General features: G+C 50.9%; 1 protein-coding gene across 2 annotated transcripts in view; it reads left to right on the top strand.

Moving 5' to 3' along the window:
• The first annotated feature begins 1,042 nt into the window (after positions 1 to 1,042).
• RREB1 (ras responsive element binding protein 1) overlaps positions 1,043 to 13,310 on the top strand; it is a 121,038-nt gene continuing 108,770 nt past the window's right edge. Inside the window, exon 1 of one of the 2 annotated variants that reach the window (XM_042808907.1) lies at positions 1,043 to 1,231. In XM_042808907.1, coding sequence (XP_042664841.1) covers positions 1,192 to 1,231 — 40 coding nt within the window. In that variant the 5' untranslated portion in view covers positions 1,043 to 1,191. The remainder of the gene's footprint in view (positions 1,232 to 13,310) is intronic. The other variant, XM_042808904.1, reaches the window with a different exon arrangement.

Consider the following 13,310-nt stretch of genomic DNA (forward strand, 5'->3'; position numbering starts at 1 on the left):
ATGCGTATTCCTGACAGGGGTGCTTTTATGCGGGATGGGCAGAGTTAAGGCAAGCTTAACACCGATGCCTCACAGGCAAAAGAGCTGGTACCTGGGATGCCTCTCCATGCCAATCCCTCTCCATATGAATCCCCTTGCAGACTGAGCTAGGCTACCAGGTCTCTGGCACCAGCCGGGTGCCCCCAGGCCACGCCTCGACTCCCTTAGTGCCAGCTGCTGACTTCAGGTCCTACCTCCTGAATAGCAGTGCTAAGAGGCCAGGCTTTATTAGCTTAGAAATAGTGTTAATAACCATTTCCTTAAAGAGAAAGCCAGCTCCTCATTGAGGCACTCCTCGCAACCAGTTTTATTTGACTTTTATTTTTTTTTTTTTTTTTTTTTTTTTTTTCTCCCTCCCATCGAGCTCTCGGGATGGAGAGTTTACACACTGCGAGTGCATGAAACTAAAGTATTTGCCACACAGCTCCGGACTGGCTTTCCAGCCAGATCCCTGTGACAACCTGCCTCCATCACCTGTTGAATCTTCCAGCTCACACTGCGGTACCACGACAGGGAGGAGCACACCCCGCTGCGTGCACGCACTCTGTAACCAGGTGCACCGCACAGCCCCCGCTCACACACAACGCGTTCTTGGAATGAGGTTTTGTTCAGCCTGTTTTGTTTCATCTGAGAGACTCCTGACCCCCGCGGGGACCCAGAAACGTGCAGGATGAGCGTTCCGTGAGGTAAAAAGTAAAGAAAAAAGGGACGGCAGGCAGCCGGCCGTGCCCGGGAGCTGCCTGGCGGCGGCGGCCGTCACCTGGCGAGCTGCGGGGGGGCCCCGCCGAGAGCCGCGCAGCAGCGGCTCCCCCCGCCCGGGGCACCCCGCGGGCCGGGCCGGGATGCTCCGCGCCCCAGGCGGCGACGGCGGCGCGTCCCCGGGAGGGAGCCGGCCGCCACGTGATGAGGTCCTTATCGGGCCGCGCGGGGCAGCGCGGGGGCGGGCCGGGGGCGGGGGCGGCCGCGCAGCGCGGCGCGGTGGGGTCCCGAAGCGCGCCCATCGCTCCCCTGCGGGGAGGCGCGGAGGACGGGAAGTTAGCGCGGAGTTGATGAACTTTGCACATCCCCAGAAACGCCATTTTGATTCCTTTTTCCGGAACAAGTTCGTGGCTCCCCGGCGGGCGCGCTGCCCCCGGCGCCCATCCCGGCGGCATGTCGCGGCGCAAGCAGCCCAGCCCCAGCAAAGTGCGCCGTAAGTACCGCGGGCCGCGCGCAACGCGGCGCTCCCCGCCCGCTGCTCCCCGGCGGCGAGGAGACGAGAGGAGAGCAGGAGTGGAGAGGAGGAAAATAAACTTTTCTTCTTTTTTTTTTTTTCCTTCTCCCCCCCCCTTCGGGTGTGCGGGGGGGTGGGGAGGGAGCAGCTCGCGGTGGTGTGAATTTGCAAGCGCTTGTCGGGGGGGAAGGAAAAGTTTCCTTTTAAAAAAAAGGGGAGGAAAAAAGTTTGGCTGCCAGCGGTGGAGATGATGATGAGTTCGTGCAGCCTCCCTCTTCCCTTCCCCCGCTCCTCCCTCTCCTCTCCTCCCTCCGCGGCTCCTGGCTTTTTTTTTTTTTTTTGCTTTTTTTTTTCCCCCTTCCCTGTTGCAGACTTTCTACCAACCAGCGGCACCGGCCGCGGCGTTCTGCCTTCGGGACCTGATGCTCATCCATATTAAACCGTCTGAGCTCAGGAATCCGGCCAGATCATCCCCCCCTCCCGCTGCAAAGTTTATTTTTAACCAGCCAGCGCCGCGATTGGGATGGGGCTGCGAGGAAGCCACCTCTCGTAGCCCGGCGCCGGCAGCCCCCGGCCCGCAGCCCTTTAACTTCTCCCCGGGGCCCGCCCGGAGGCCGCAGCGAGGAGGCCGGGATGCAGGCGGCCCTCCGCAGGTACCGCATCCCCCCCCACAACTTTCCGTCCCCCTCCCTGGGAGCTGTTAAGACGGCAGGGTGTCCCCCCCGCCCTCCGCCGCCTTTGTGCGGAGCGGGGCCGCATCCGAGCCGGGAGGGTCCCGTTCCTCCGACCCAACCCGAGACAAAGTTTTGGGGCAGCGCCTCCTCAGCCTCCCTCCGCCGCCCTCCCACGGTGTCCCGGGAGCCACGCGTTGTGGGACACGGAGGGGTCCCGTGCCGAGCCCCGGCGAGGAGGGGCCGCGCTGTTGTCGGGCAGAGTAGGGCCGCGGGCAGCGAGATGCTGCAACTGGGTTTTTTTTCTGCGAGCAGAGGAGGGAGGGCGGTGGATTGAACTTTGTCATGTCGCAGATAAGTTTCCTCTGGCTTCTTCTCCCTCTGCTTCTCCCTCCACCTCTCCTCTGCACACATGCGGCTTTTTTTTTCTCCTTCTTTTTCTGTATTTTTCATTTCTTGTTATTCTTTCCTAAACTTTTCCCCCTGTCCCACCTCTCAGCTGCATCCTGGTGGGGGGAGCCGAGCCCTCCTCAGACCACCAGGCCCAACCGCTGATGCCCTGCTGCTTCCCCGAGCTGCCAGCATCCTGCCTGCAGCAAGCTGCATTCGGAGCGAGTGGGGAACAGCAGTGCCATCCCAACTCTTTTTTGCCTGCCTGCACCTCGCCATGGAGAACAGAGTCCTACGGCCGAGTTTGGGGCAGCACACAGTTGGTGTGCGCTGCCATTCCAGCGCTCTGCCTTGGGGAAAAAAACTCTGCTTATTAACAACAGGAGCAGTTGCTAACTAAGGCCGTCTTGTCACCCTGCAGCACGCAGCTCACAGCTGTTAGGGTGGCTGAGGCTGTTGCATCGAGGTCTGAAACGAGCCCTGCGTTTTGTTACCACAGTTCCTGTTTTCCGCCGGGTCAGCGTGAGTGAGAGGGATGCGGTGACTCAGGGTCAGGCCAGCCATATTTGTTTTAGGTTCTAATTTTCCCTTTGAAGATTTAGGGGTATACAGTCTTCTCTTGGTGTGCCTGCATAATGCCCATTAGCCTTAACGGGTGTTAGGTATGTGCAGGGAAGAATGGGCCCTTTTGTTCGTTAGAAACCTAGGAGCAGCAGGAGCCCATCATCCATCAGCCCAGGGACCAGGGCTGCCCTCACCTGCTGGTGGGATGCAGCCCTTTTGCTGCTCCACCTTCCTGCTGCCGGCATCCCACCCCTGGACAGCACTGCATCAGTGGTTGGAAACGCACCGTCCTCTGGATACAGTGCAGAGGACAGCTCAAACCTTTCCTTTTACTTTCCTTCTCTGCTCAAAATCCCAGGCTGGATGTGGCTCTGGGCAGCCTGGTCTGGTGGTTGACGCCGCTGCACACAGCAGGGGGGTTGAAACAAGATGATCGTTGTGGTCCTTTTCAACCCAGGCCATTCTAAGGTTCTGATTCTACTTTGCAGGAAGCTGGTAGTTGTCAAACTGTTGTTTGTCCAGCAGTAGTGGTTGTTTTCCTAGCCGCTATTTCCAATTGCCTTCGATAAGTAGTGACCCTAAAAAATATGTGTTTTAAGGCAGAAAGCAGCAGGGTGTCTGCTGGCATTTTTTCCCTCACCCAGAGCTGGGCTGTGCGGATGTTGGTGCAGGAGCTCTGACTCAGCTCCCGCAGGTTGTGCAGCCGTCCTTAATACCTTGCAACACGTACTGCCCCCCTGCCCTTCGTGTTGTGATTTTGAGGGTGCAGGAGAGGCTTGATGTTTCAAAACTGGGCAAGCCAAGTGTCTTAATGATCTTTGAGTAATATCCGTAATCTTCGGTACTGAATGCAAGTGCAGTTGTTTCCCAAGGCAAACAGACACCGCCGTGTGTCCTGCTTCTCTCGGTCCTTAAGGATGTTATCGCTTCGTCTGCATTGAAGTTGCACTGCAACCGTAACAATAGCTTGGCTTTAGCCAACAAAAGTTTCTTCTTAGGCAGAAATGCAGCTTGGATTGCTTTCAGTAGGATTTCTTATTGAAGTATAACCTGTTTGTGTACTTGCATCGTATAGATTAAAAACATATAGATAAATCCCTTTGGTTATATTCATTATCCCTTGTAAAAGTAGGTGGTGCTTAGAAGGTCATAGGATAAGTGTTGCTAAGCAGCTAAACAGAAGGATGCTAAAATTAACCTGAGTGTTTTTGTAAGGGATTCACTTTTTAAGTTGCAATGGTTTTCTTGATTGACTTCAAATACAAATTTTAGATAGCCAGACATTGGGCAGAAATTACTTAGAAGCATGAAGAAGGCTTTCCTTAGGACTGCGTCAAGCAGTCAAGTTATCCAGGCACAGAAGTAATTCCACCCTTCTCAGTATGCCTAAATGTGACCAGGATTGGGCTCTCTCTGCCCTTTGCAAATGTCCTTGCGGAGTTATCTGCTGCTCACTTCTCCAGGAGCATCTGATGCATGTTGGATAGCAGCCTGCAGGGACTGCGGAGGCTCCCCAGGAACGGGCAGAAAACAAGTAAATCCTGTTAGGCTCAACTCCGTGCGCGTGCAGAAAAAGCCCCTTTTAGCTTTTTGATGGATGATGCCTGGGTTTGGAAATGTGTGTTTTAGGTGTACACTCTTGCAACATGTGAAATCATGCCTGCTTGCTTCCAGTGCAATGCAGGCTGTTGTAAAACGAGCGCATTGTTGGGCCGCGCTAGCAGTGTGAGCCGGCCGCCTCGCCGACCTGGTGCTTTCTGTCTTGGAGGTAATTGTCCTCGGAGGGGGATGGCAGCGCTGCGTGCAGCGGCACTGGGAACGCCTGTTGCTCCGTGTCTTTTTCCTTTACTTCCTTTCTGAATCCGAGCAAAGTGTGGGATTACAGCTTTAGAATGCGCTTTCTTCAAGAGTATTTGGCACGTTGGAAAGGAGCCAGGAGCTGTTTCACGCTCCTCTGAGTGCAGCTTCGTCGCGGATGTAGTGCTCAGGTACCCTGCAACTCTTTGGAAAAGGATCTGGAGGAGCAAAAGTAAACTCGGGGGGTGAGAAGAGTTGCGTTTTGAAATGACAGACAGCGAGTTGCTTGCTGCTGGGTGAGAGATCTGACCTGTCATGTTGTTGTTCAGAACTTAACACAGATTTTCTTCGGGGAGGCATAAGAGGAATCCTTTCTGTGTGTGTTGGTTGGTTTTTAATATCCTACGTAAAAGAGCAGCTGTGGGAGCTTCCCCCCTCCCCCCCCGCCTTCCATTTAGGAGCATCTCTACATGCAAGGCTTAGGTACCCTCAGTGCATCACCTGGGAGCGGTTTCCAAAAAGTGGGCTGCCTGTGTAGGGCTGGGAAGGGCCTGGGGCTTGGAGAGAGCTTTGCCGGGTCAGGTTTGGTTATCAGTGTTCCATTACAAATGAAAATAGGTGAGGTTGGGATGGGAAGTGCTGGTCTGGCTCTGGGGTACTTCTGAACAGGAATTTCAGGAGCGTTGCCTCTTTGCTTTTCAGTGCAAGAGCTCTGGTGGCTCATCTTTGATGTCTGCCAGCTGTGGCATTTTCCCACCTGAAGTCCTTCCCTCCCTCCGGCTGTCCCTATCGCAGCCCTGAGGGCCCGGGACATGGCAGTCAGTGTGGGGCAGCAGCACCAGAGCATCCCATTCTCTTTCCCCTTCCTGTCTCAGTCCCAGCAGGGTGACAAAACTTGCTTACAGCTCCTGCTGATGTTTTGTGATGAAATGTTACAAGTGTCAATAATTGCCAGTTGGAGCATATGCTGTGGCTTCGTGTCGGATGGCTGGCTTGTCTTGTGCTGCTCTCTTGCAACGGTGGGAAAGGGTCAGAACAAGGAAAAGGGCCTGGACAAAAGGGAGGATAGTCAGTGGGATCCTGGCTCACAGCTGTGTCTCAGATACTTGCTGCAGACAGAGATGAATTGTCTGATGCGACTGAGCAACACCTGGACCCGTGCTTCCTTTAGAAATAGCACGGGTGCCCTGCTGTATCCTGTTGTGCTTTTTTTTTAATGGTGGTATTTCTGCTTTCAGGTTGGCCAGCCTAGCAATCAATAAAGGTGGCTGCCTTTGAATAGGTGCTTTACACAAAAGAAGGAGTTGATGGGTGGAGACTGTTTATTCAGAGTGATTCAACTAAGTAATGCTAAGGGACTCTGAATGCCTCTTTAAAGATGCAGAGAAAGGCAGCTGTTTTAACAGCAGGATTCACCTGAAGAGCCCAGGCCATCCACAGAGATGCTTGAGGGAGGGAAAAGAAAAGCTGCCAGAATCCCCCAGGGGCGTTGTTAGGCTCCTGGACTGAAACAGGTATTCCAAGGACCATTAGGGAGAGGGGCCTTTAACACCTTGATGGCCATCTCCTTTGCTGCACCTGGAATGCGACTTTGAAATTCCATCGTTTTCCTGCATCTAACCTTCCTCGACAAAAAAACGTTTTGTGTTTAATTTATTTACCGGTTTAATCTCATATGTTAAATCTTAGGATCTTGATGGCCACTTTTGCCTTTGAAGAAGGCATCTCCTGGTCCTGGTGTCTGGTGTTTCTGTAAAGATCTGTTTGCACAAGGGATGTTACTTTGTGTAGAGCCCTCAGAAAGTGTTGGGTGAGCTGCTTTCACTCTGTGGCTGAAAGACTTGACAGTTCAATTGCTGTCAGCTTGGAAGAATGAATTTCTGACTTCTAAGTCACTTTTTAAGCAAAAAGTTAAGCATCTTAGAGATGCCTTCTCTGCCGGTGTGCCTGGGTGACTTGCTAATTTGCCTCTGAAAATAAATGTGTGGTGTGGTGAATAATGGAGGTGCCAGTCCCTGGTAGATGAAAGACTTCTCCGGTTGTCATCTTCTGGTGGAGATTTTAACAGGTGCTAGAGCACATGCCTTCTTGATACAGTGCAACCTTGCTTGTAGGTGTTGTAGGAATGGGTTGTCAGCATCATCCATCCTTGGAAAACAGGATGATCAACCGCTGACAAACGTTTTTTTTTGTTAATTTAGGTATATGCCTGTTCCCTAAAGATGAGGGGAACAAAATGCTCACGTTGAAGCATGGCTGCCTTTCTTTTATCGTGTGCGATTAGCTGGTTTGAGTGAGAGCCCCTGTTAGTCCCGTTCCGTACAGCAGGTGATGTCAGTGTGCAGATGTATCAGTGCCTGGGAGTGTTCTGCTTGGAGTACTTGCATCACAGCAATAAATTCCATTCCTGTGTTGAGGCCGTGCTCCTTCACACTGCTATCGCTGCTGCTTGGACAAGGGAGAACTGCTTTGCATTTTGCACATTAAGTAGCAGTACTTCCTTTCATTTCCTTTAGGGAGCAACGTCACTTTTAATTTGGTCCACTTGCAGCTTTGGGCAGGGAAAAGAGCCTAGCTTGAGTTCCTTGTTCACTACACAGAATGTGTTTTCTTCATCAAATTAAATTCAGATGATTAAAATCATCTCTCAGCAGACGTGAAGCACCAGGATGTGAATACCAGTGTGCTGTTCTTCCTGTGTGTGTGCTTTTTTCCTGGTGGTGATGAAGTTGTGTGTGTATTGAGGACAAAAGGTGGCTGGGGCATCTTGTGCATGCACTTGCCAGCTTTGTCCCCTCCTTATTTCCAAAAGCTTGAAGATATCTTGAATTGATGTTCACATCAACTTGCAGTGCAGCACAAATATTTTGCATTCTATAGGTCCTGATGCTTTTGGACAGGAGGAAGGAGAGCTGTGGGAGGAGGGTTGCTTTTCAGGTGAAACACTGCTGGTCCAGAGAGTGGAACTGCATGCTGTGGGAGAGATGTAGCTGTGTTACTAAAGGCTCCCTTTTATGAGATTTCTCTGTACGTTCCAGGGGAAGAAGTGTGAGTGCAATGACAAGTGCTTCTCAATGAAGATACAACTTGTGCCTTGACTTGGAGAATGTATTTCTTTTGGCCTCTTTTTCTAACAGCTGCAGGTGTCAATGGTTCTTCCTTATCAGGTGATCCAAACAGGCGTCAGTACAACTTACCAGTTTCCAAGTGAGTTTCAAAACTGTGGTCCTGGGCAGCTTGTGGAACAGGTCTTGGCTCAACGTCCAGCTTTCACAGCAGATAGATGGCTTTTCTGCTCAGGAAGGTCTCTTAGCAGTGCTTGAACTGGCAGGAGCCTGACTGCCGTGTTGTGCAATGGCTGAGAGCCGTATCACCGTGCTCCTAATTCCCTGGTGTAAATGTAGGTTATTGTTGGAAGCTGCTTTTCTTTAAATTGTGAAGAACTGGTTATTTTTGTATCAGCATTACCTGCACTTCGTGGGAGGTCTGTCTCCTCTTCCTGGGGGTGGGTGAGGTGATCTGTACCTCCCCATGGATGCCAGTTACCCTGGGAACAAGCCATGCCCATTGTGAACTCCGCAGGAAAAAACTGGTGGATTCCATGAGCTCAGCAGCTCATGGAAAAAGAGACACCTCAAGCCATTCCCAGGCTCTGCTTTCAAAGCTCCTGGAACATGTAAGCTCTTTAAATCTAGCGACTGAGGATTTTCCATGGTTCCCAAGACCAAAAAAAAGAAAGATTGGTGTAAGTGTTGAGGTTTCTCATCTTTAACGGTCAACAGTCAGCAAATGAAAGTTGGGGTGCTGGCAGAACTATCAAGCGGGCCAAGCTGAACAAAGATTGTGTCTCATTCTGGCTGCTTTGACGTGTTTAATAAATCAATAGATGTGTAAATAGCATGTGGAGGTGGAAAACATGGCTTCATTCGAATCAATGCTCTTTCAGATTTCACTGGATGAAGGTTTTATGTAGGGTATATATAGCTGAAAGCTCCCGAGCATTCACAGCATGAAAGATGCCAGGAAACTTTAAAAAGCTGAAATACTAATAGTGCCTTTGTATTGTTCTGGTGCTCGAAATTGCTACAGGTGTACTTACAAAATCAGTGCATCTATTTTAGGACTTTGATAAACAGCAAACTGAGCTATAATAGCTTGTTTGGTGAAACTCTCTTCTGTCTTGGGTTTGGACATCACCGAAACAGCATGGGCACTGCTGCATCCCTTTTCTAAATTGTAGAGGCTATGCCTTAGTTTTCGTGAATGCATTCCCCTGATGAGAAGGAGGAGACTTGTCCTTCCCAGGCCTATCCTTCCCCCCAGGAAAAGGGGAATGTGGAGAATTTTCCCCGAGGATGCATGTGGGGCAGACAGCCCCTGCATGTTTGGGGGCAGAGTTTTTATTTACAGCCTTGCATAACTCTCGATCTCCATAGGAAAAGATGTGGGTCAGTAGATTGGGAATGCCACGGGCTTGCCTGGGGCTGCAGTTGGCCCAATAGCCAGTGTGCTGGTGCCTCCCTGGGGTCGACCGGGAGCCTCAAGTGACCTTGTGCAGGAGGAGCTGCTGATGCCTGGCTTGTGACTGGGTGCATTGGCAGCCCTTCTTGCCAGCGCTGCCTCAGTCGTGTGACTTGCATGCAGTAAGTGCTTCTGTTTGTGTGCTCACTGGCTTTCTTTTCAGAATGATCGCTAAAAGGTATTTGGGCCAAAAATGATTTACACTGAGCAAGAAGATGTCAGCACGCTGCACAGACTGCACACTGTGTTTGCTGTCCCGGTGGGTACTTCAGACACAACTCAGTAGTACAGATGTGTGGTAGGAAAGCCCAGGGTGCTGATTTAAAAATTTCCACTATTTCTGGTAATGGATGTTTATACGAGGTGCGTAGTCCAGAGACCCTCAAAGTGGTGGTCTTTGTTTAATTCGTGGTATACAGATATGCCAAGTGTTACGCTTTGATTTCCTACACTGTAAACTCTTCGGGGCAGGGATCAGCATTCAATTACCGAGTTTTGAAAAGCCACCTAACACACTGTGGAACTGACCTGCTCAGCACTACCTCAGTATAAATGTTTAATTGTAACTATCTTCTTACGCCCTCGCGGAGGCTTTCCAGATATCAAGGTTGAGGCATGCTGGGAGCCTGCACTGCTGCTGCTGGGGTGTCTGCCTACAGACTGAGGGCTTTGGTTGCAAGGCAGAATTCAGAAGGCTCTCATCATAAGTGCATGGACTGCACACAAGGGACAGAGATTCAGGATTGTTTTCTAGATAGTAGTGCAAGTATATATTCAGGAGATGGTGTATTGCTTGGTTTAAAAGCAAAATTCTCTTCAATTTAATACTTGTCTTAAGGCATCGCAACCAGACCACGTTCTTCTCTTTCATTTTATCTATACATCGGTATATAGAAATGGCAAATGTTACGATTCTGAAATACAGAAATTAGAAGAAGAAACTGGGAATAGAAAGGAATCACCCCCTTGATACATCATGTTCCCAACAGTGAAATGAAGTGTGGTTGCTGGCTCTTGCTGTTCAGAACATAATCTAATTCTCCTCCTTGAGTGACTTGCATTGTAGCTTTAAACTGGATTCTTAAGTCACCCCAACAGTGATGTATGTATCATTTGTTATGTTTATACAACATGGAAGCGTATGGAGTAATGGAAACAGCTAGAAATTAGACCTCCAGAGAAGACTCCCATTTTAATCAGGTTTCGTACTTGGATTAAACCGACCCAAATTTAAAACACGTGGCTCACGTACCAAACTGGTTGCATTTTCAGCACGCTGGGGGTCCGTCTGGGCGACGTGGGTGCATTGCAGTAGCCTGTTGCTGTCAGCTTTGTAGGAGCACTTTGGTGTTGCTAAGGTTGGAATAAGCTGATGTCAGATTTTTGTCCGCAGCACATAGCAAGTAGAGGTCAAACACTCGCACAGCCGGTGATACTATGACTTGTTAAGAATGTACGCAGCAGGTCGCTTTTCAAAACATCTTTTGAAAGCAGCCTCTGAGAGCGGTGCCATGTGTAAGAGACATGCATCTTCGTCTGGCATCAGCAAATGGATGCATCCTATCACATTGGGCTGCTGAGCATGTTTAGTCATGTTTCTGTAATAAGCTCTGGGAACAGGAATGAGTTTTGCCCTGCTGCACTCGGTGAAAATTTGAATGAATTTGACTGGTTTGTTCCAGAGGAACTCGTGCTGGTATCTGCTGTGTTTGTTCGGGGTACGTGAGAGGAAGGTGATGGTTTGGTTTCTTGGCTGAAGAAGGTTTCTTTGCAGCTTAGGACTGCTGACTTTGCTGCACTTAGATGTACATCTTCTAAGGAATAATAATTTAGAAAAAAAAAATCATAAGTGACACCTAAAATTGTTTCTGGGGCTGATGGTGTATGTGTCTGTTCAGCTTTGAGGCTCAGCTTTGCGCAGCCAAACCAAAGGTTGGGATCCCTCCTCTTGCTTCCAGCCGAAGCCTTTAGACATCCCTACTTCTCCTGTCCCAAGGAACCATCCTACCACACACAGAGATAGAACATTTGCTGTGCAGTGACTTACCGTCTTTCTTTTTTTTCTCCATCGTGGCACAGCTCATCCTAGTGGCTCTTCAGGTATGTTTAAAATGTGCTGGTGTGTGTGTACGTCGGAGGCAAGCGTGGATCATGCCAAGCGCTGATCCTGCAGACACTTCAAACATAGATATAATTCTACTTAAGGAGGTTGTTCCATTTAAGTCAAAATACTGGCATGGGTGAAGTGAAGGGAAGTGTTTCAGGACTGGGGCCTGTGTTTAACTTGCAGAAAAAGTATTCATGACACAAGCCAGAATCTTTAACCCATGTGAGCTGCAGCTCAGAGCGCGTCTCACTGGCTTCGGTTTCTGACCTACTTGAGAAAGCACTGCTCAGCTCGAGGCCGTGCGGCTGCTCTCATGGCCTGAGAGGGGCCAGCTTGGAGGAGACGCGGTGACAGCAGTGGCTCTGAGCTCCAACTCCATCCACACACAGTGCCTGCAAGAGTTAAAGCCGAGCGCTGGGGCAGCTCATGTGTGCATACTTTCCTAATCTTGACATGGGGTCTGAGCTGCAGGCTCTCAGGGCGTTTGCGAAGTTGGCTGCCACCTTTCTTCTCCCCGAATCTGGCTGCAGCTCAGCGCAGGGATGCTCCCCGCTGCTGGGATTGCTGGCTGCTAAAATCTTGTGCCTGTGGGGTCGGCTGGGCCAAAGGGTGCCCTGGCACAGCTCACACTGCCTTGGCAAGGGAGTGGCAGAGGGAAGGAGAAAGGGCTGCAGTGCAGCCCCTCCGCTGCTGCTGGAAGATGGCTTGCACACAAGTTGTGCTCTTGGGCGAGCTCTGCTGCTCTGCTGTCAGCATTTGGCTGGGGAACAGCTGCCTCCGAGGATGGGGTTTGGTTTAAGACAGGGCAACAGCTGTACAGAGCGGGGCTCTGGGAAGAGTGGGGAGAGAAAGAGCGTGCATTTCTCTCCTTTAGGTGGCAAAGTCCTAAGGGCAATGTGGGCCTCAGCCATCCGGGGAGGAGAACTGCCGTTCCTTCACCTCCCAGCATGGCTGTCAGAAGTCACTTCTGGACCGGAGTCTGGAAATGAAAGCTGCTGGTTTTTTTTTTTGCTTCGGTCTCCTCAGAGAGGCTGCCAGTGACCACCTCGCCCCACCCTGCAGACGTGTGGGTGGGAGGGGGGCAGCCAGCAGGAGGGAACATCACCAAACGGCAGAGCAGCGCCTTGGCTCGTCGCCACCAACAGGAGCAGCAGCAGCTGCTGGGATGGCCCCCGGAGCCTCACTGATGTCAGCAGAACCAGCGCTCCTTAAAGCCCGCACCGCATGCGGGGGGCCGGGGGGCACAGCTGGGAGCTGCAGTAAGAGGAGAAGGCAGGGTGTAAGAAACATTACTGCCTTTTCTTTTCTTTTTTTTTTCCTCTCTCTGAAACAGACCTCTGCTTTCTGTAGGGATGGGAATGTTTTGCATGAGCGAGTGAGAGTTAGGAGAAATGCGTAGAAGTAGAGCAAGTTACCAAAAGCAAGAAGCAGAAAGGAGAAACACTGTAAGGTTTGCATGTGTCTGCGGTGTTTGCTGCTTGCTTGCTTTTTTCTTTCAAGAGAAACGTGGCTGGGAACAGTTGGGTGCTGTTGGATAAAGTCAGTGCCATTCCCTTCTCTCAGTCCCGTGTTGTCTCTGAGAAGTTGCCGTACTGTGGCAGATCGTACCTTCAAACATCGCGCTGTGTTTGAGAAGTATCTGGCTTGCCTTGGGATGCTGAATGAGATATGGCAGGTTGCAGTCCTGCGTGTGTTCGTTTTCCCTCCTGCCATTACTTGAGCAGGGGAGGGGAGTGCACATCAATCACACTGCTGTTGGCAGCTCCCTTCCGCTCCCCTTTGCTGTTGCAGAGATGGCACCCGCACCGCTGGTGTGGTTTACTGAAGCTGTCTTTCCTTGTGTGTTAATAGCAAGAATCCTGATGGTGAAAGGCTCTGTGAGTGAGGGCTGTGGGGCTGTTTGACCTGCCAGACGTGAGATTCACGGTGCAAAATTTCCTGTGATTGGTAATGAAGTGAATGCAGGTTGCTCTCAAGCTGTAGACAACGACTCCTGATTTAGCATTCG

This window comes from Centrocercus urophasianus, unplaced genomic scaffold (genome assembly GCF_019232065.1).
Source record: "Centrocercus urophasianus isolate 14NV4802_14NV808 unplaced genomic scaffold, USGS_Curo_1.0 seq_11, whole genome shotgun sequence".
NCBI classification, from domain to species: domain Eukaryota; kingdom Metazoa; phylum Chordata; class Aves; order Galliformes; family Phasianidae; genus Centrocercus; species Centrocercus urophasianus.